The 22647-nt window shown below is 40.4% G+C and overlaps 1 protein-coding gene across 1 annotated transcript in view; it reads right to left on the reverse strand.

Moving 5' to 3' along the window:
- DCLK2 (doublecortin like kinase 2) overlaps positions 1 to 22647 on the reverse strand; it is a 95890-nt gene that overhangs the window by 14046 nt on the left and 59197 nt on the right. Inside the window, 3 exon segments of the mRNA XM_063310177.1 lie at positions 6763 to 6859; positions 10672 to 10749; positions 16502 to 16635. Coding sequence (XP_063166247.1) covers positions 6763 to 6859; positions 10672 to 10749; positions 16502 to 16635 — 309 coding nt within the window.

A 22647-nucleotide genomic window follows, 5' to 3' on the forward strand; every position in this document is an offset into this window, starting at 1 on the left:
TTCTTTGTGGATGCAACCTAAAATCCCTGAAGTATTTAGGAAGAATCAGTCCACCTACTACAATCATCTTTGGAAGGCTTTGGCTAATTTCAAACAATCCAGATATATTCCAAGCGTAGATTTTCATGGCTGCTATTTACTTGTGAAGTGACTTCTGGAGGCATGTATAATGCTATGTGAGACAATAAATATTCATTGTCTCACAATTAAATTACCCTGTGTCATTTCACCAATCCAGATTTATGCTTCATTAAAGCAATCATTTTTTTTCTTTCCAGTGTGTCATGAGTAAGGATGGCGAGCAGGGGGCTCCCATCCAGACTGTCAAGCGCATGCGTAGCACTGAGGAATTGGTCAGCCATTCAAAGAGACACAGATCGGGACCGCCTTAACCCTTGGGGTTTATATGTCTGGGTTTTCCCACGCTTCTTCAGTTTGTTAGGATTCCTGTTAAGTACTAGCAATAAATATTAGAGACCAGTTCCTTGTCTCAGTGTGTTTCCTGGCTGTTAGGACACAGTGCCTGTGTAATTCTCTTCCAACTCCCACATCCTCGCTGAATCTTTCAAATTTTTAGTGGTAAGAGGTTACACACACACATACAACACATTTATTTATATCTGCAACTTTTTGTAAAGAGGTAGAAAACAGTATTTTATTAGCAGTTTCTATACTTTATTTTCTAGATTGCACAAGTGTCTATAACATAAGAAAAAAGATTGTTTTTTTTCCTGGCAGCAAATCGTTTCTCTTTCATAAATTGTAAGAACACACAATTGCATGAGAATATTTTTTTTAAAAAAAATCTTATAAAAATGTAGCTTATTTGTAAGATTGTGATATTAGTGCCTTGCCCAGAACAGTAAAATTGCTGCAGGGTATTTATAAATGCAACTAAAGTACATAATGTTAGAAATTGTGAGCTATTTTATGTTTTCTCAGCTCATTTCCTTCAGCAAAGGATCGTTACCTTGTCGTGGTTCTGGAGCTTGAGCACCTCAATGTTGCCATGAGCTAAACCGTGAAGGGCCACCCAAGACGGGAAGGTCATGACAGAGAGGTCAGACTAAATGCGATCCCTGGGGAAGGTAATGGCAACCCACCCCAGTATTCTTGCCGTGAAAACTAAATGGATAAGCACAACCAGAGATATGTCGGTATACCATCGGAAGATGAGACCCCCAGCTCGGAAGATGGTCAAAATGCTACTGGGGAGGAACAGAGGATGAGTTCAACTAGCCCCAGACGTGATGATGCAGCTAGCTCAAAGCCGAAAGGACGGCTAGCAGCCGACGGTGCTGGTGGTGAACGGCGAATCCGATGTTCTAAGGATCAACAAACCATTGGAACCTGGAATGTAAGATCTATGAGCCAGGGCAAATTGGATGTGGTTATTAGTGAGATGTCAAGATTAAAGATAGACATGTTGGGCGTCAGTGAACTGAAATGGACTGGAATGGGCCACTTCACATCAAATGACCACCAGATCTACTACTGTGGACAAGAGGACCACAGAAGAAATGGAGTAGCCTTCATAATTAATAGTAAAGTGGTGAAAGCAGTGCTTGGATACAATCCAAAAAACAATAGAATGATCTCAATTCTAATTCAGGGCAAGCCATCTAACATCACAGTGATCCAAATATACGCCCCAACCACAAACGCTGAAGAAGCTGAAGTAGAGCAGTTCTATGAGGATCTGCAGCACCTACTGGACAACACGCCTAAAAGAGATGTTATTTTCATCACAGGAGGCTGGAATGCTAAGGTGGGCAGTCAAATGACATCTGGAATTACAGGTAAGTATGGCCTGGGAGAACAAAACGAAGCAGGACATAGGCTGATAGAATTTTGCCAAGACAATTCACTCTGCATAACAAACACATCTGTACAGTCAGTAAAAACAAGACCTGGAGCTGACTGTAGTTCAGATCACGAACTTCTTCTTGCACAATTTAGGATCAGACTAAAGAGATTAGGGAAGACCCACCGATTAGCTAGATATGAGCTCACGAATATTCCTAAGGAATATGCAGTGGAGGTGAAGAATAGATTTAATAGACTTAGTAGATAGGGTCCCGGAAGAACTCTGGACAGAAGTTCGCAGCATTGTTCAGGAGGCGGCAACAAAATACATCCCAAAGAAAGAGAAAACCAATAAGGCAAAATGGCTGTCTGCTGAGACACTAGAAGTAGCCCAAGAAAGAAGGAAAGCAAAAAGCAACAGTGATAGGGGGAGATATGCCCAATTAAATGCAAAATTCCAGAGGTTAGCCAGAAGAGATAAGGAATTATTTTTAAACAAGCAATGCGCGGAAGTGGAAGAAGACAATAGAATAGGAAGGACAAGAGACCACTTCCAGAAAATTAGAAACATTGGAGGTAAATTCCAGGCAAAAATGGGCATGATCAAAAACAAAGATGGCAAGGACCTAACAGAAGAAGAAGAGATCAAGAAAAGGTGGCAAGAATATACAGAAGACCTGTATAGGAAGGATAACAATATTGGGGATAGCTTTGACGGTGTGGTCAGTGAGCTAGAGCCAGACATCCTGAAGAGTGAGGTTGAGTGGGCCTTAAGAAGCATTGCTAATAACAAGGCAGCAGGAGGCGACGGCATCCCAGCTGAACTGTTCAAAATCATGCAAGATGATGCTGTCAAGGTAATGCATGCTATATACCAGCAAATTTGGAAAACACAAGAATGGCCATCAGAGTGGAAAAAAATCAACTTATATCCCCATACCAAAAAAGGGGAACACTAAAGAATGTTCAAACTATCGAACAGTGGCACTCATTTCACATGCCAGTAAGGTAATGCTCAAGATCCTGCAAGGTAGACTTCAGCACTTCATGGAGCGAGAATTGCCAGATGTACAAGCTGGGTTTAGAAAAGGCAGAGGAACTAGAGACCAAATTGCCAATATCCGCTGGATAATGGAAAAAGCCAGGGAGTTTCAGAAAAACATCTGTTTCTGTTTTATTGACTATTCTAAAGCCTTTGACTGTGTGGACCATAACAAATTGTGGCAAGTTCTTAGTGGTATGGGGATACCAAGTCATCTTGTATGCCTCCTGAAGAATCTGTATAACGACCAAGTAGCAACAGTAAGAACAGACCACGGAACAACGGACTGGTTTAAGATTGGGAAAGGAGTATGGCAGGGCTGTATACTCTCACCCTACCTATTCAACTTGTTTGCAGAACACATCATGCGACAAGCTGGGCTTGAGGAATCCAAGGCTGGAGTTAAAATCTCTGGAAGAAACATTAACAATCTCAGATATGCAGATGATACCACTTTGATGGCTGAAAGTGAAGAGGAACTGAGGAGCCTTATGATGAAGGTGAAAGAAGAAAGTGCAAAAGCTGGCTTGCAGCTAAACCTCAAAAAAACCAAGATTATGGCAACCAGCTTGATTGATAACTGGCAAATAGAGGGAGAAAATGTAGAAGCAGTGAAAGACTTTGTATTCCTAGGTGCAAAGATTACTGCAGTTGCTGACTGCAGTCAGGAAATCAGAAGATGCTTAATCCTTGGGAGAAGAGCAATGACAAATCTCGATAAAATAGTTAAGAGCAGAGACATCACACTGACAACAAAGGTCCGCATAGTTAAAGCAATGGTGTTCCCCGTAGTAACGTATGGCTGTGAGAGCTGAACCATAAGGAAAGCTGAGCGAAGGAAGATCGATGCTTTTGAACTGTGGTGTTGGAGGAAAATTCTGAGAGTGCCTTGGACTGCAAGAAGATCCAACCAGTCCATCCTCCAGGAAATCAAGCCAGACTGCTCACTTGAGGGAATGATATTAAAGGCAAAACTGAAATACTTTGGCCACATAATGAGAAGACAGGACAGCCTGGAGAAGATGCTGATGCTAGGGAGAGTGGAAGGCAAAAAGAAGAGGGGCCGACCAAGGGCAAGATGGATGGATGATATTCTAGAGGTGACGGACTTGTCCCTGTGGGAGCTGGGGGTGTTGACGACCGACAGAAAGCTCTGGCGTGGGCTGATCCATGAAGTCATGAAGAGTGGGAAGCGACTAAATGAATAAACAACAACAAATAGCTCATTTCTCACTCACAGTTTACATCAGCACCACCATGACCTAACAACCACAAAGTTTCACTCTTGGTCATGTAGCACCTGTCTTGTCTTGTTCCCTTCTCATATTTTATGCTAGCTTGTATTGCTCATACACATTTTGGAAAATAACCAGCTCTTCTGGCTTAATCAAAACAAAAGCAAACTGTATATATTTTATTATACTTCTCCCCAACCTTTAGGGGAGCTATGCTAATGTGACCAACTCAATTTTGTTAGTCCTCTGTAGACTCTTGATAGAGCTGCCTCTATTTTGGAGTGGGCAGTTAGTACATGCCATATTCAGCAGCCAATCAACATTTGAATAGTCGACCTGGGGCATCTGATGGAACCTACTGGGTTCCAGAGGAAGCTTGGGTTTTTTTCTGGGGCTGTAGTACATGGTTTGACTGAGGCTTTTAGTTGCCACTTGGAATGAGAGGGCAATTTTGCCCTTGGATCAGATCATACCTATTTGGCTTCTCTATGCTTGTGAATCTCAGAGGACCCCTGGTTTCCAGAGGTGCTTCAGGTGATGAAACAGCGTTAAGAGATGCCTAGAATGCTGCTGGAGGAAAACCAAGATTGAGCATGGATAGGAGCCTTCCTTAAGGATTACCTTGTGGCAACAAGAGTGGTGAAAAATAGTTATTTCTTATTGCCCTTATTGTATCTGCAGAAAGCCAGCCAATGGCCCTGTTTAGGGTTAACCCAGTACCTCCTGGGTAAGGAAGGACCATGGGAACTCTTGCAAGGCTCTGTGAAGACTATTCTAGGCATTGTCTTGGCCTGTTATCTGGGAAGAGTTTGACCCTCTTAGCTCAGATGAAGTGGACAAGGTCTTCTGAACTGTGAGCTTGGCCACCTATGTCTTAAATCCTTCTCGCTCATGGTTGAATAGGATCTCCCAGGAGATAAAATGTGGTTGGGTCCACATATTATGATGAATGCTTCTCTGCAAGACAAGGTGGTTCCATCCACCTTGAAGAAGGCAATTGTCCACCCTCTCCTTCAATGACTGGACCTAGTAAATCTGGACAAAGGGAATATTGTTGAGCTTATAGCTCCAGAGGGCACCGGAAGAAGTGAATTATTGGTACCCTTTTCAGTCAGGGGTCAGGACTGGTTATAGTACTGAGACACCATTGATCATACTTGTTGATGACTTCTGGGGGGCTTGGGATGGGGAGTGGGGATTTTTTTAAGGGATTGGGAGTGAGAGGCACTATACTATGGGTTCTCCTCCCTTCTCCAGGGTTGGTTCCAATTGGTATTGTCAATGGGAAAGTCGATCCCAAAGTCCCTTGTGTGGGGTACCTCAGAGCTTCACCCTCTTCCTGCTCCCATTTAACATCTACATAACGCTGCTGGGTGAGGTCAACCACTGTTATGAGATGTGGCATCATAAGTATGTTGCTCACATCCAGTTGTAAGTCTCCATCCTGGGATGATCAAGCAATATCATCAAGGTCTTTTCCCAGTGTCTGAATGATGTGATGGTCTCAGTGGGGGAAAACAGGCTTAGGCTCAACCCTGTGGCTGCAGTTTTTAAGGCCCACTGGTTCCAAGGGTTTTCCATCTTTAACTTTGCATGGAGGTCCACTTCCTCAATCAGAGTTGGAGTGCAATTTGAGGGTTCTCCTGGACTCTGGGTTTCTGCTCAAAGAACAGGTGGAAGACATGGACAGGGGGCCTTTGCAGAAGTTTTTCTTCTGTACCAACTGTGTCTATTCCTGGACTGGGGAGCTTTCCTCATGGTGACTCAAGCCTTCGTCACCTCCTGTTTGGACTACTGTAACATGCTGTACATGAGGCTGTCCTTAAATAGCACTCAGAAGCTGCAGCTGGTCCAGAAAGCAATGGCATGAGCACTTTTTGACATTTCTCATTACACCCATACAACACCACTGCTCTACAAGCTGCACTGGCTTCTAGTAGGCTTCCAGGTGCACTTCAACATGCTAGTTATCACTTACAAAGCACTGCATGGCATAGGGCCAGGCTATTTGCAAGACTGCCTCTCCCATTGTTTCTGTTCACATCATCAGATCTAGCAGAGAAGACATAATTCAGGTCCCTTCCATCAAAAAATGTCATCTTGTTGGATCCTGCAGTCATGCCTTCTCAGTGGCAGTTCCTGCCCCATGAAGCAGCACCCTCCACCCCCAGAGATCTGGATGGTCCTATCCCAGTTAGCTTTTCATAAGGCACCGAAGACCTATCTGTTTCCCTGGGTGTTTGGGTCAAGAGGTTAGGGGACCTCTGCTGTTATTGGTAGTTTTTTTGTTTTTTGTGAGTGTGGTTATTGTTTTATCCTTGGGTGCAGGGGTTATATGTTGTGGTTTCATGTTTTAATCCACATAGACCACCCAACGTCACCTGTGTGAGAAAGGTAGCAATATAAATCAAACAAACAAATGAATGAATGAATGAATGAATGAATAAAACATGTTCAAAATATTCTCTATGTGACCAATGAGGACAAGATACTCTGTCAGCCACTCAGAACAATGAATTGGGACAACATATAATTATCCTGGCAAGATTGTATATAAAGGCTGAGTTTTATAGATCCTAACTGAGGAAAGTATCTTAATACAGTAGGGATGGGCCAATCTGGCTTTATCAGAAATGCTTTCATACTTTCAGCTTTCACACTATCAATACATCCTGGTACCTTAGCAGAGTCAGTGATGTTATCCCAATATGGAGAAGGAAATTCTAGCTTTCCAACCAATATCTGATCAAAAAGATCTTCTTGAATGTTGTTCTCACTGTGGATCAAAACCAAGCAGGAAAAATTTACTATGATACTTACTATGATATTCATTATAAAAGCTAAATTACAGGATTAGTTTGATATGCAATACTTTACTTATATTTCAGTTTTTATACAAACTGAAATTAATTTAATTTGAGAATACATACAATTGCTATTATTTTCATTGTGAATTATTTCTTTAAGGAAGACTTTAGTAATATCTCTACTATTGACTAGTCTGCAGTCCCAGATATTTCTCAGATAGTGGAATATTGAATTGCTGATTATAATGGACAAGTATGTAAAATGGGAAAATAAAGAATTAAGCATCTACATCTATGACAAACTTCAAAATTAAAACTCTCTGCTGAAAAAGTCAACCTATTGAAGGGGAAGTCAAGTCTTTCAGTCTTTCAACTTGTGCATACAATGTCAACCAATTTCTGAGGGGAAATGAACTCTTTCCCACCCACTACCCAGCTCAATAAAGAACAGGTTCATTCCTAGGAAGAACATCTTAGTAACTGTTGAATCCTTTTCATCGACACCTCTGTTTCAAGGAAGTTAGTTTTATCACTAGAACTAATATAGGGTAGAGGTTTTCCTGCCAAATGGAATTTAAGGAAATAAAGAATTTTACTACTATATGGTTTATGACTGGCTATCTTAACACTGAAGAAAATTTCAAACCAAAATAAAATTAGGGTTAGGGTGGAGATTTAAATTTAAATTTAGGGTGAAATGTTATGCTTAGTGGTAATTTTAGTTTTATACTTTGCTGCAGTTTGTGTGTTGACATGTTTAGAGAAAAAATGTCCAAGAATAAATTTCTTTGATGTTTATGCTTAAATGCATATGCATTTTTACAGAAAGTGGTAGCCTTGTGATTTGGTAAAGTTTAGAATAAAAATTTGAGAGCTATGGTGAAATTTAGTTTGATAGTTTTTGAGTGAATATTTAGTCTTAGTGGCAATCTTAGCTTCATGCTGTGGTGCTTATTGAGCACTTAGGACAAATTTTTTATAGGCATTAGGTGAACTGAACGTTAGGATTAGATCTTCTTTATGTCTATGCTGATTGTCAGTGTGTTGATTAGCTTTACAGTGAATGCTTAGGCTTAATGGCATTTTTCAATTTCTATTTCAGTGGAGGTTTTGTTTATGGATAATATCAGGGTTAAAAATTCTTAAAATCCTTAGGGTGAACTTACATTAAGGTTAAGATTACTTGAGATCTGTGGTTCAATTTAATCAGAGAGTTAGCCATAAGATGAGTTTTCATGTTTAGTGGTAATTTTAGTTTTATGCAACATAGCATAGAGCTAAGATGGTATGCTTAAGACAAGTTTCAACTTGAAAAATATATTACAATGGAAAGAATTTATGGACAGGGTTAAAATAACTTGAGATCTGTGGTTAAATTTATTCTGCTGGACTGCTTTCTTTTAGATTTCAACAAAACCTAACACTAACCGTACATTGACCCTATAAACAATAGCAAATTTCTATTTTAAACTATACTAGAGCAGTTACATCTCCAGGGTAGAATTAAAATAAGACTAGCAGAAAACAGAAAAACTCTATATTCCAGTTACCTTCACATTAAATATGACATGTCTTAAATATGCCTAAGAGTAACAAGTTCATGGAATGCTAGGACTATTAACCACAAAAATCCAATTTAGTTCTCAGACTTAAAATCAATATAGACATTAATGTTCACCCTATTGCCAATACGAACTTTCAAACTATATTTGCCCTGATCATGCAATCTACCTCACAGGACAATCTAATATTGCCAAGGATAAAACATCAACCTGAAGAATATGCCCCACACAGAATTTAAGAATTGACCTCAAAGAAACTTAACATTACGTTCATCAATATCCCAAAAAGAATGTTTAACACTAAACATTAAAGATAATGCTACCCTTCATTATATTAGAATCTTAAGCCTACCACAAAATGTAAAATCCAACTCTATCTAGTCCTCAGACTTAAAATCAGCACAGATCTCAAGGTATCTTAAGCTATGTTCACCCTATTGCCAAGAGGAATTTTATATTTTCAATCTACCTCACTTACATAATCTTTACCACAGGACAAAACTAATGCCACAGTTGAAGATGAAACTTCAAGCTGAAGCCAAGCACAAAATTTCAAGATTGATTTCAAGAAACCCTAATCCTAAATTAACCAAAATCTCAAGAATTATTTATTACCTTAAATGCTTGAGAGATAAACATTATGCTCACCGCATTAGAAACCGAAGACTGGAAGAACAAATAAAATTGAACTCTAAAGTCAATCCACAGAATTAAAATTAATATAGACTTCACAGGAGCTTAACTGTAATTCCACGTTCACCATATTGCTGATAGGAATTTTATACTCTCAACCTGCCATTATTATGCAATCTGCACCACATGGCAAAATAGTGCCAGTATGCATAAAACCTGTCCCTGAAGAGTAAGTCCCATGTGGCATTTAACAACTGATATCAAGATAGCCTAACCCTAAGTACACCAAAATCCCAAAGGGAATCATTAGCACTAAACACTTAGGGCAAATACTAACCATACAGTATCGGAAACCTAAGACTCCAGGAACCAATTACATTGAATTCTAATCCTCAGATTTAAAATGAACATAAACTTCACAGGATACTAATTCTGATCCTGTTCAGTCTATTGCCAATATGAACTTTATAGTCTAAGCTTGTTTGGCTACACAATCCACAAATTAATGCCACCTCTATGCATAAAAACCTTACCCTTAATCTATCCTTATTGGTAAAATGAAGTGAAGGAAAGCTATCCCAAATCTAAGTTTACTGAAAACTGAACAGGAATTTCATAACCTAAACTTGTCCCTGTTTCATAATCTGCAGTATAGCATAAAAAGACTAATGCTATGCACAGAGGATTAATGTGAACCTAACTGTTACAAGATATGTAACTACAGATCTCAACTAAGTTTAAACCTACCTAAAATTCATCCTACTGCCAATAGGAAATTTTGTTTTAAACTTTACCAAGCCACACAATCTTCACTGTAGCTTTGAAGGAAGGAGCCATTAAGCATAACAACTTAACATTTAAGGTAAGCTTCACACTAAATTTAAAAAGTGGTCTCCAGGAAGCCTAATCCAAGTTCACCCTACTGTCAATAGGAGTTTTTAAATTCTAAATTTAGCTCAAGCATTCAATTCCCACAGAAGGATAAATAACTATTTACTTTTAATGATCTGTATCTGCTAAGCATGTGTACTGTTCTATGTTGTCAATGTTTGACCATGAAAAAATGGGCAATTTCATATCTTTTGGATAAATTTAATAAGACCATATAATGCCAATTCCTGGTACAACATCTACCTCTTCAGATATTAACACTAATTAGCAAACTTTGCAGCAGAATGCATCAAATGAGATTCAGGAACAGGAAATCAGCATCTTGCCTTAAGTTTGTCTGCTTAAAATGTAATTTCACTTATTCCTTCCTTTTACCAATATCACTTTTTTAATTGGGGGACACAAAAGGAGCCTCGTCGAAGAATGTGCTGTTAACACATTCGGGCGTCCCCTAGGCAAAAGCTTATAGCTGGCCAATCTTCTCACTCCAGAAGCATCCGAAGTGTAGTGAGGTGCTTAATAACTTTTAATTGTAGGAGATAAACTAAAATCATCAGTTATCCAAAATTTGGGAAAACTGAACAAATGTTAATGACACAGAAAATAGCAAGAATATTTATCAATTAAAACACTTAGCAGTGTGGCTAAGACAGAAACACAACACTTTTTATGTATTATTATTTGATTCAACTTACCTACGAAATGGTGGAAACCCACATAACAGTATGTATGTAATGACACCTGCAGCCCAAATGTCCACTTTTAAGCCATAACTACAAAAAAAAAAAAAGGGGAGGGTTACAATTTAAATATATTACACATATATGCATTAAGACTGATCACTAGATGGTTCTGAAGGTACATTTATTCCACTGCTTATATTTTTAAACTATAATTTTAGCATTTCAACACCTTGCCATGCATCTAGAAATTACTGAAGATTACATTTACACTGATGGAAAATAGTTAAATAATCATGGCTTGCATATTGTATGTTGGACTGCATATGTTTTGGCACTACATATGGCAAAATAAGAGATTGTGATGGTATAATAGAATATTATGAAATATGTCATATTAATATGAAATCATTGCATAATGTTATATGAGGAAGCTCTGTTTACATAATGTCTTTTCTTCTTTTCCCCACTCTGTTCGTATTTATTTATTTACTTACTTGCTCAATTTATATAGCCACCCATCTTACATATGTGACTCTGGGCAGCTCTCTAAATTCTATTCTTTATTTTTTAAAAAAATATTTTTAAAGAACGAAGAGGGAAAAATAAAAAGAATTGGAAAGAAGGAAAGAATGGGGAGGAAAGAACCTTAAAGTTTTTGCAAAATATGAAAATTACATAAGAATTTACTAAAGGTTAAGAGAAAAAAAATTCCACTACTATTCTTACAAGTATCATTAAATTGGAACAGAAATAAATATAATGCAACAGTTTAGCAATTTAAGAACTAACAGCAAAGTCAACTCAGAGAAGAACAAAAACAGCATAAATTGTAAGAATTAACAATCAAAATGATAAGAATTAACAAGAATTTTTAACTAATCTGAAGCATTTCATCTTTAATTTTATGACCAGACAGAATATAGTATTTTAAAACCTTACATTGAAAGAAACCCTAACAGAAGTCTACATACAGAATTATAGTCCAAAAACAGTTCCTAAATTAGCTTGAACATAATATCAGCATTTTATTTATTATTTATTTATTTATTATTCAAATTTTGCTACCGCCCATCTCCCCCAAAAGAGGGACTCTGGGCAGTTTACAATAAAATTAAGACTATAATAATAAACAATTAAGATCTTATAAAAACAATTTACAAATATAAAATACAAATAAATAAGTATAAAATCCAAGAGGTTAAAAATTCTGATCAGGTGGGAGGGGCTCTAAGGCACGAGCCAACCCCATGAATGGTTGCCCACCTTCCCGCCCTATGCGAGACAGCAGAACCAGGTTTTCAGGGCCCTCCTGAAAGTCGGAAGTGAATGTGCCTGCCTCCGGGGGCAAGATGTTTCAAAGGGCGGGGGCAACTGCAGGGAAGGCCCGCTTCCTGGACCCTGCCAGATGGAATTCTCTTATTGACGGGGTCTGTAACATGCCCTCTCTGCCTGACTGGGTGGGGTGAGTCGATGTTGTGGGGATGAGACGGTCCCTCAGGTAGCCTGGCCCCATACCATGTAGGGCTTTAAAGGTCATAACCAACACCTTGAATTGGACCTGGAAGCAAACTGGCACCTAGTGCAGCTCGCGCAGTAAAGGTGTTATATGTGCTGATCTAGGGGCACCTGCATGGCTGCATTCTGGACCCGATGAAGCTTCCGGATACTCTTCAAGGGTAGCCCCATGTAGAACTCATTGCAGTAGTCAATATGGGAGATGATGAGGGCAAGGGTGACTGTTCGGAGGGCCTCTTGCTCCAGGAACGGGTGTAACTGGCGCACAACCTGAAGGTGAGCAAAGGCCCTCCTGGCCATGACTGCCACCTGCTCTGCAAGCAGGAGCTGTGAGTCCAGAAGAACCCCCAGATTACACACCGGGTCTGTCTGGGGCAGTGCAACCTCACCCAGAACTAAAGATGACAATTTCCCGGAAACCAAGAAGCCGTCAACCCACAGCCACTCCGTCTTACCAGAGTTCAGCTGAAGCCTGTTGTTCCCCATCCAGGCCCCCACAGCCCCCAGGCACTGAGAGAGAGCAGTCACAGCATCACTTACCTCACCTGAGATGGAGATGTATAATTAAGTATCATCAGCATACCGATGATACCTTATCCCATGGTGACAGATGATCTCACCCAGTGGTTTCATGTAGATGTTAAATAAGAGAGGAGAGAGAACCAAACCCTGCAGCACCCCACAATGGAGGGGCCGAGGGTCAGATCTCTCACTCCCAATCACCACCGATTGGGAACGGCCCTGGAGGAAGGAGGCAAACCAGCACAGAACCACGCCGCCCACCCACAACTTCCTGAGTCGTCCCAAAAGGATACCATGGTCGATGGTATCAAAAGCTGCTGAGAGGTCAAGAAGAGCCAGGATAGATGCACTACCTCCGTCCTGCTCCTGCCAGAGATCATCCATAAGTGCGACCAATGCAGTTTCTGTCCCATATCCTGGCCTGAAACCTGACTGAAAGGGGTCCAGATAATCCATTTCATCCAGAATCCTCTGGAGTTGCAACGCTACCACCTTCTCAACCACCTTCCCTAAAAAGAGGAGGTGGGAGAATGGACAAAAATTGTCCAGCACAGTTGGGTCCAGTGATGGCTTCTTGAGGAGGAGGTGCACCAGTGCCTCCTTAAAGGCAGCCGGAAACATCCCCTCCCCCAAAGGTGTATTAACCATCGCTTGGACCCAACTACGTGTCACCTCCCGGGCTGCCTTCACCACCCAGGAGGGACATGGATCTAAATGACAAGTGGTGGCATTCACAATCCAGAGGATCCTGTCCACTTCCGCGGGTCCAACAGGATCAAACTGTTCCCAGATAACCGGTCAAGAATGTTTCCTTGGCATCTCCACAGACCCTGCTTCACACTTGGGAATCCAACTTGGAGCAAATCCGAGTGATTTTATCCTGCAGATGCTCAGAAAACTCTTTTGCATGGCCCTGTAGGTGGGCCACTGGGCCCATCATCCCCACAAGGGTACATGTGAACTTGAACAGGGCCTTGGGCGGCATTCTGCGGATGCAATAAGAGTGGAGAAATATTGGTGTTTTGCCGCTCTTACCGCCACAAGATAGGCCTTAACAGAGGCTCTAACCTGTGTTTGGTCGGATTCGGTCTTTGTCTTCCTCCAGTGGTGCTCTAGACATCTCTTAGTCCTCTTCAAAACCCTCAACTCCTCCGTAAACCATGGGGAGTGTCAGGTTGGATGAGGCAAAAGAGGCTGCATAGGCGCGATCCTGTCCAAGGCCCCGGCAACCTCCCTATTCTAGGTAGCAGCCAGGGCCTCTGCTAGACCATGCAGCAGATCCTCGGGTATAACCCCCAGCTCCCTCTGAAACCTCACTGGGTCCATCAGTCACCGGGGGTGGACCAGCTGAATAGATCCTGCCTCCCTGTGGAGGAGGACAGCATAGGAGAATCTCAGGGTCACCAGGGCGTGATCTGACCATGACAATGGGGACAGATGCGGCTCTCCCCTCAGATTACATTGCCACTGCTCCAACAAGAAAACCAAGTCCAGAGTGAGGCCACTGTTTCGAGTCAGGTCCCAAATAATCTGGGACAGGCCCATGGCTGCCATGGTTGCCATGACCTCCCGAGCTGCCTCCGAGGCCCACCCCAGGGAAGGCAGATTGAAGTCCCCCAGAACCATAAGTCTAGGGAACTCCACTGCCAACCCAGAGACAGCCTCCAGTAGCTCAGGCAGGGAGGTTGCTATGCAGCAGGGAGGCTGGTACAGTAGCAACACTCCCAACTGTTCTCAGGAGCCCAACTTGAAAAACAGGGTCTCACAACCAGCCACTTGTGGAGCAGGGCCCCTGAAGGCCACCAGAGACTCTCGGATGACAACAGCCACCTTTCCTCCCCTGCCCTGGTGTCTCGGCTGGTGCCACACCTGAAACCCAGCCAGGCACATTTCCGAAAGGGCTACCTCCCCTTCTGGGCCTAGCCAGGTCTCAGTGATACATGTCAGGTCTGCCCCTCCTCTGTGATTAAATCACATATGAGGGGGGCCTTGTTGTTAACAGACCTGGCGTTAAGGAGCAGCAGCCAGAGACCAGGGCCCTCAAGAATCCACTGACCAGGGCCTGGTTCTGAAACCGGAGGGCCGGAACACACCACCAGTAACAAACACCAGGGGCGTCTTCCCCGAAGATGGCCCACCCTCCCGTTCCCATCATAACATCCCTGACCCATCACCACCTCAATAGTATACCCCGCCCTATAGCCCCCAGGATTTCCAGGCCCAGTTGCCTCCACTCCCAGACTTTCGGGAATCCTGGATGGAAATAAGGGTCTTCTCCTCCACTCACACATCTCCAGCACTCAGTCAACCCCAGGGCAGTGGTAGACCCCGCAGCATACCAGCTCACGCTCTCGGCGCTGCGGGAGCCTAACCAATGCCCCCACACTCTCCCTGTGCCCCCCCTCAGCCTCTATCACTGGTCAACGGGGAGCCACCTCATCCGTTCCCACCCACCTCCTGTCTCTCACACAGGGGTGAGCACCCTTACACACAATCACACAATTCTGGACTCCCCCCGCATCTCTCACACTCGGAAGGGAGTACCACATGAACACTGTACCACACGGACACTGGAGGGACCCTGTTAACTGCCTGCTGTCTCTAGGCAGGTTAGGGGAATGACCCATGCTCTGGTCTAACTCCCCACTCCACACCGCTGGGGCCTACATTTTTTTTTAAGATATCGAGCTTTTTTGACATTGGTTCATACTCCCAAATTTAACCTGCCAATCATCTAACAAACCAATTTTGGCAGCCGTTTTATACATATAAAGGCAATTTTGTAGAAATGTAAGGCCTGGTGACACTTAACAGAAAAACAACTGAAAGAAATTAAAGTGAAAATTTGTTTCATCCTATAGTGAAATCTTCCAAAGGTGCTGAGATTTCTGGCTTTGCCACCAGATGTGTAAGAATGATTACATTTCCAGTAGTTATTTCAATATGTAGTATCCATTTTGGCAACTGGAGTAATATATCAACAAAACAAAACAAAAAAAATACCAGTTTTCCCTAAGTGGTTTCTCTAATATTCACAGTAGATTAAATATTTACCTTCTACTGACACTCCCATTGCTGCATATCCTGTTTAAATTTTGTATCCATTTAATTATGCAGTCTCTGACTTGTTCAGTTTCTGAATCATATTTCAATTAAATGTATATATAAGTCTTAACAGATTTTTGAATGTTGTATTTTAAGCTTTTCAAATTCAGTGAAATCTCTAAACACAGCACTCTGTTTTTGTAGTTCCTTTGAACTATGCTGCTTATTTGAAGATACTGATACCAATGAGGCATTCTTGACCTTATCAAGGAGAGTCTTGAATGATGTCATCTTTTTTTAATTAAAGGTTAAACTTTACAGTCTGTGTTTCCACTGATCAATTTTTAGCATGTTTTCCTTCATTAAAATAAATATTTAATATTGAAGCAAGAGGAGATAATCTGGGCTTATTATTTTTAATATTTGTCCCATGCTATTAACAAGCTATATATAATTGAATGGTCTCTTATGCACTTAGCCTTTCTATTTGTATCAATCAGAAACTGAAAAAGTTCTATTCAGTTAGTAACTCCAAATTTAAGATTATACCTAACAAACCTCCAATATTTGCAAAATTTGAAAAGCTGAGTTTTGCAAGTTACCCTATCTAAATTAGCTAAATTCTTAGAATAAACACATTAAACACAACCCCTGTCCAGACAATTCAGCACAGATAATACACAATATAGCTTTAAAAATAACATTAATATTGTTTGTGAACTAAGCATAACAAAACTATATTTTAAAAATGAATTCTCACCCTGTTTCTGCAATGATTTCTGGAGCCACATAAGTTGGTGTGCCACAGACTGTATAAAGAGGTCCTTCAACCACAGTGGCTAATCCAAAATCTCCTAGCTTCAAGGATTTTGTTCCATCTGGATATTCACAGACCTGAGAAGGAAAAAAGGAATAAGATCATAATTCATATTGCATAATTTTATAGGAACAACATTTAGTAACACAGGCAATCTAGGATACTATGGATATATTGAACTAGAACTTCTACTTAGAAACACATAGCATACATTCTTTTCATTACACTAGTACACTACAGCACAGCAATTCCGAAAAGAAGACCTACAACTGTGTTTACACATCAGTTTAATGCAATGAGAATCAACAAAATTACACTGCAGAAAATCCAAGGCACATATAATTTTGTCCACGCTGCTCAGAGAAAAGGGTTGGATGTTTTTATGGCTGAACTAGACCCAGCCATACGGTTTGAATCTACAAATTAAACCTAATCTTATATCTTGCTGGTTTCAAACCAACCAATATGGATTACAGAACTGATTTAACTTGTCATCCTTATGAGGGAGAAGAGATCAGGAATCTGACTCCACAGGAAAACTAGAACTATAGTTTATTGAGATAGGCTATAGTAAAAGAGACTTGCAAGTCTAATTGTATTTGCTTCCTCTTATGCCCAGTTGAGTCAGGGAGAAGCCAGCTGAGCCTCATCCTGAAGCTACTTACTTTCCCAGGGATTAAGGAATGGTTCTGCCCTTTTTGTTTATATAATACCTGGGGTGGGAGGGAAAATAGTCACCTCTGGGGATGGTTAGTTCCTTAGAGCGGCCCTCTTCTACTTGTGGGTCATAGAGAACTTTAGCCGTCAGGTTTTTATCATGTTGTTGTTTATTCGTTTAGTCTCTTCCGACTCTTCGTGACTTCATGGACCAGCCCACGCCAGAGCTTCCTGTCGGTCATCAACACCCCCAGCTCCCCCAGGGACGAATCCATCACCTGTAGAATATCATCCATCCATCTTGCCCTTGGTCGGCCCCTCTTCCTTTTGCCCTCCACTCTCCCTAGCATCAACATCTTCTCCAGGGTGTCCTGTCTTCTCATTATGTGGCCAAAGTATTTCAGTTTTGCCTTTAATACCATTCCCTCAAGTGAGCAGTCTGGCTTTATTTCCTGGAGGATGGACTGGTTTGATCTTCTTGCAGCCCAAGGCACTCTCAGAATTTTCCTCCAACACCACAGTTCCAAAGCATCGATCTTCCTTCTCTCAGCCTTCCTTATGGTCCAGCTCTCGCAGCCATACATTACTACGGGGAACACCATTGCTTTAACTATGCGGACCTTTGTTGTCAGTGTGAGGTCTCTGCTCTTAACTATTTTATCGAGATTTGTCACTGCTCTGCTCCCAAGGATTAAGCATCTTCTGATTTCCTGACTGCAGTCAGCATCTGCTTTCCTTCTTTCTTGGGCTACTTCTAGTGTCTCAGCAGACAGCCATTTTGCCTTCTTGGTTTTCTTTCTTTGGGATGTATTTTGTTGCCGCCTCCTGAACAATGTTGCGAACTTCTGTCCAGAGTTCTTCTGGGACCCTATCTACTAAGTCCAGTCCCTTAAATCTATTCTTCACCTCCACTGCATATTCCTTAGGAATATCAGTGAGCTCATATCTAGCTGATCTGTGGGTCTTCCCTAATCTCTTTAGTCTGATCCTAAATTGTGCAAGAAGAAGTTCGTGATCTGAACTACAGTGAGTTCCAGGTCTTGTTTTTACCGACTGTATAGATGTCCGCCACCTTTGGCTGCAAAGGATATAGTCAATCTGATTTTGGTGTTGTCCATCTGGTGAAGTCCATGTATAAAGCCATCTCTTAGGTTGTTGGAAGAGAGTATTTGTTATGCAGAGTGAGTTGTCTTGGCAAAATTCTATCAGCCTATGTCCTGCTTCATTTTGTTCTCCCAGGCCATGCTTACCCGTAATTCCAGGTGTCATTTGACTGCCCACCTTAGCATTCCAGTCTCCTGTGATGAAAATAACATCTCTTTTAGGCGTGTTGTCCAGTAGGTGCTGCAGATCCTCATAGAACTGCTCTACTTCAGCTTCTTCAGCATCTGTAATTGGGGTGTATATTTGGATCACTGTGATGTTAGATGGCTTGCCCTGAATTAGAATTGAGATCATTCTATCGTTTTTTGGATTGTATCCAAGCACTGCTTTAGCCACTTTACTATTAATTATGAAGGCTACTCCATTTCTTCTGTGGTCCTCTTGTCCACAGTAGTAGATCTGGTGGTCATTTGATGTGAAGTGGCCCATTCCAGTCCATTTCAGTTCACTGACGCCCAACATGTCTATCTTTAATCTTGACATCTCACCAATAACCACATCCAATTTGCCCTGGCTCATAGATCTTACATTCCAGATTCCAATGGTGTGTTGATCCTTAGAACATCGGATTCGCCATTCACCACCGTCGGCTGCTAGCCGTCCTTTCAGCTTTGAGCTAGCTGCGTCATCATGTCTGGGGCTAGTTGAACTCATCCTCTGTTCCTCCCCAGTAGCATTTTGACCATCTTCCGAGCTGGGGGTCTCATCTTCCGATGGTATACCGACATATCTCTGGTTGTACTGATACACTGAGTTTTCACGGCAAGAATACTGGGGTGGGTTGCCATTACCTTCCCCAGGGATCGTATTTAGCCTGACCTCACTGTCATGACCTTCCCGTCTTGGGTGGCCCTTCACAGTTTAGCTCATGGCATCATTGAGGTGCTCAAGCTCCAGCACCACGACAAGGTACCAATCCTTTGCTGAAGGTTTTTATCATATTTATATTTATTAGGTATTATATTTATTCTGTAGTTTTATGAGGTTTTTAATCTATGTTTTATTGTAAACTGCCCAGTGTCCCTTCTGGGGAGATGGGTGGTGATATATTCGATAAATAAATAAATAAAATGGTTTCTGAATATTAGCCTCAATATTCAAAATAGCCTCATCTCCTTGGCCCAAGTCTCGTTCCAAGTCTTAAACTATTCAATTTAATTTCCAATCAATATGATATGGCAATCTTTGATTATAAAACCAAAAATTTACCAGCCATATGGAAAAAATAGACAAAAGAAACATAGTAGCTTGGTTCTACTTGTTACACATGATATATGTAAAGGCAGTCTAAATCTCACTAGTAAGTGGTCTCGGCTTTGCAGAAAACGTAAGTATTTTCAGCGAAAGAATATTTTCCTAACCTGTGGAGTAACCAGCAATTATTAAATGTAAAACTTAGTTATGGATATACGTATGTAAAGTTGAAATCAAATTGAAATGGATGAATAGACCTCTTGAAAGTTTGTAATATATGACACCTATGGTTCTTAAGACCTTGGACACAGCTGCAAAGGTTGAAAATCATATTTCAGCAATCAACTGTTTGAAAGTTAATGTCCTTGATATTTATATTGATAGAAACATTAGAAGAGAATAATTTAATTGGAATTCTGATGGTTACTCTAAAATTATTTGTTCTTAAGATCAAGAAAATAAGAGTGCTCTCATGTCAGAAGCTGTGTCCAGCAGTTTATAAGGCTACAAAAAGCTACACAGAGCATTACCCTTTGCTAATATTGGTTTTTATTTTTTTTAAATGTTGTTAGCCCACAGAGTCTCATTTGTGAGATGGGTGTCCATATAAATCAATCAAACAACTCAACAACAAATAAATAAATACAGTGTAGGGGAGAGCAGGAACTGGTGGGAAGCAAAACAAACAAACAAACAAAAACCCTGGAAAATAAAACCAAGGTTGAAAAAAGGAATGACAGAAAAAACAAACCAAGGTTGAAAAAAGGTATGACAGAAAAAACAAACCTAGGCTTGAAAAGTAAGGTAGACTGAAAAAAGCCTAGAAAGTTGTAGCTGATAACAAAAAGATACAAAACTTTTGCCTTTAAGGAAGAAGGATTTGAGCTAAAACATAGCTGAAAATCTGAGCAGAATTTCAGTGCACTTGACCCATCTGAAAGTTTTTTCTCCAGAAAGGAGGGTTCATATTAGTTGAGCATCTTTCATATTAAAGAGAAGAAGGTGAAAGCAAAATCTAAGAAATACTTAAATCAGGACTGCAACTCTGTTCCATGCATGTTGGTTAGAGTGGAATGAGGTAAGACAATTATTAAGTATTAACATCAATATGGATTACTTTCTCAAATGTAAATTAAAAGATCTGTGACTGGCAAGTTCTGTAGACACATTGCCAGAGTATTTACCAAAGCAGGAATGAATGAGAAACAGTTCAGCAAAAACCATACTACAGTTTAGAGATTATATTTTCATTTAAGAAACAAGCTTCTAAAAATCTTTAACTATCAAAGTTTTTCTCTCACTCAAAAGCTGAACACACAAAGAGAAGAAACGTAAAGAGAAGTCATCTGATAAATGTTGAAGGGACTTGAAGGAACAGTAGAATACTCTCTGACTACTTTTATCCTTCATGATTTTAGATCAGAAGGGCAAACAATAATGCTCAATGAATTCAGCTGAAGTAGCTCTGGGACTGCAGTGTCCCTGATCATAGTTATGGGCAGAATATGTTTAAACTAGAGTCTTGTTCCCCTCCCCACTTTAGGTTGGGTGGGGAGAACCTGCAGCCTTCAAATATCATATTTGGGGCTTCTGGAGCTCCCTCTGGTCATGACTGCTGAAAACAGCACAAATTCTTGCAAATAAGCTAAGCAGTCGGATAATGCTTTTCAAGAATTAAAAAAAAGTAATGCACAGCTAGGCATTCCAATCTGCATTTTGTAACAATAAAAATATATACATGTTCTACTTTGCTCAGTATGACTTCTACACCAATCCGTTTAATAACATATGGATATTCTTTTAAAAGTTTTTATAAAATCTCAAATAATCAATATATCACTCTGAATTAATTGGAAGGCAAGACTTACATCATGAAAGTTCCCCATAGCCTGATACATCATATACAAGCTTAGTAAAATTAAAAACAAGAATTCTTTATTTTATTTTAAGATTTTTTTTATCCTGCCTTTATTATTTTTTTATAAACACCTCAACACAGCGAACATACCAAATACTCCTTCCTCCTCCTCTTTTCCCCACAACAACAACCTTGTGAGGTGAGTTGGGCTGAGAGAGAGGGACTGGCCCACGGTCACCCAGCCAGCCTTCATGCCTGAGGTGGGACTGGTACTCACAGTCTGGATATCTACAAAGAATCTCCCTCTCCGATTCAAAATATATTTACCATTGGGATAGAACAGTGGAGGATACTTTTAATAAAATGTAATATTTCTATATTCAGAAATACGAGGACCTTTGCTGTTAGAGGTAAGTATATAAAATCACGGTGGTGTTCTAAGGACCCAATTTCTCTTAACTATGGGAAGACAATTCTTAGGATTAACTGAAGTGATTGAGCTATACACTAAAAATGTTTTGATTTAATTCCTGAACTTTCATTCATTAGCAATATGAACCAAATAAAAGAACAAAATAGATTGTGCATTATTTCAATTGCACATATGAATATTTAGTTTTATCAGGTATGGGAAAATAAGGTGTTTTAAGACATAATAAAAAATATAGGCTTTTAGGAGAATTTGTAGGAAAAGGGCAACTGGGATGAAAAGGGCAACTGGGATGAATATAGTAGTGAATATCTGATATAGCTATTCAAGTAATTCTAAACATACATTACTGATCATTTGCAACACTAATGCTGCAGTATTTGCAACAGTAATGTAAGATGTTTAGAAGCACCTGATGCTATGCACTACATTTTGGTTCCACAATCAACATATCAAATCTGAATCCTTTCCTGCAGCTCAGGAAAACAAATACTTCATAAAGTTACACAATTAATTAAAATATATTAGATAATAACATTATCAGTGAGTTTTGTTTTTTATTTTCTCTTTGCCTTCTATTTCATTTTCTTTAAACTGATGTTGCTTGTAGAGTAAAGCTTGGTGTGATTTTTTAGTTTTTACTTTTTAAAAATTGACTGGTCATAGACCATAATAAATATTGATTGACTGGTTGAATCTTTTCCTTCATCCTTTATAAGCCACTTTTGCTTCACCATCCATTGTGCACTAATCCCATGACAAAATATCATTTTTCCACATAGTAAC

The sequence above is a fragment of the Candoia aspera genome, chromosome 8 (genome assembly GCF_035149785.1).
Source record: "Candoia aspera isolate rCanAsp1 chromosome 8, rCanAsp1.hap2, whole genome shotgun sequence".
NCBI lineage: Eukaryota > Metazoa > Chordata > Lepidosauria > Squamata > Boidae > Candoia > Candoia aspera.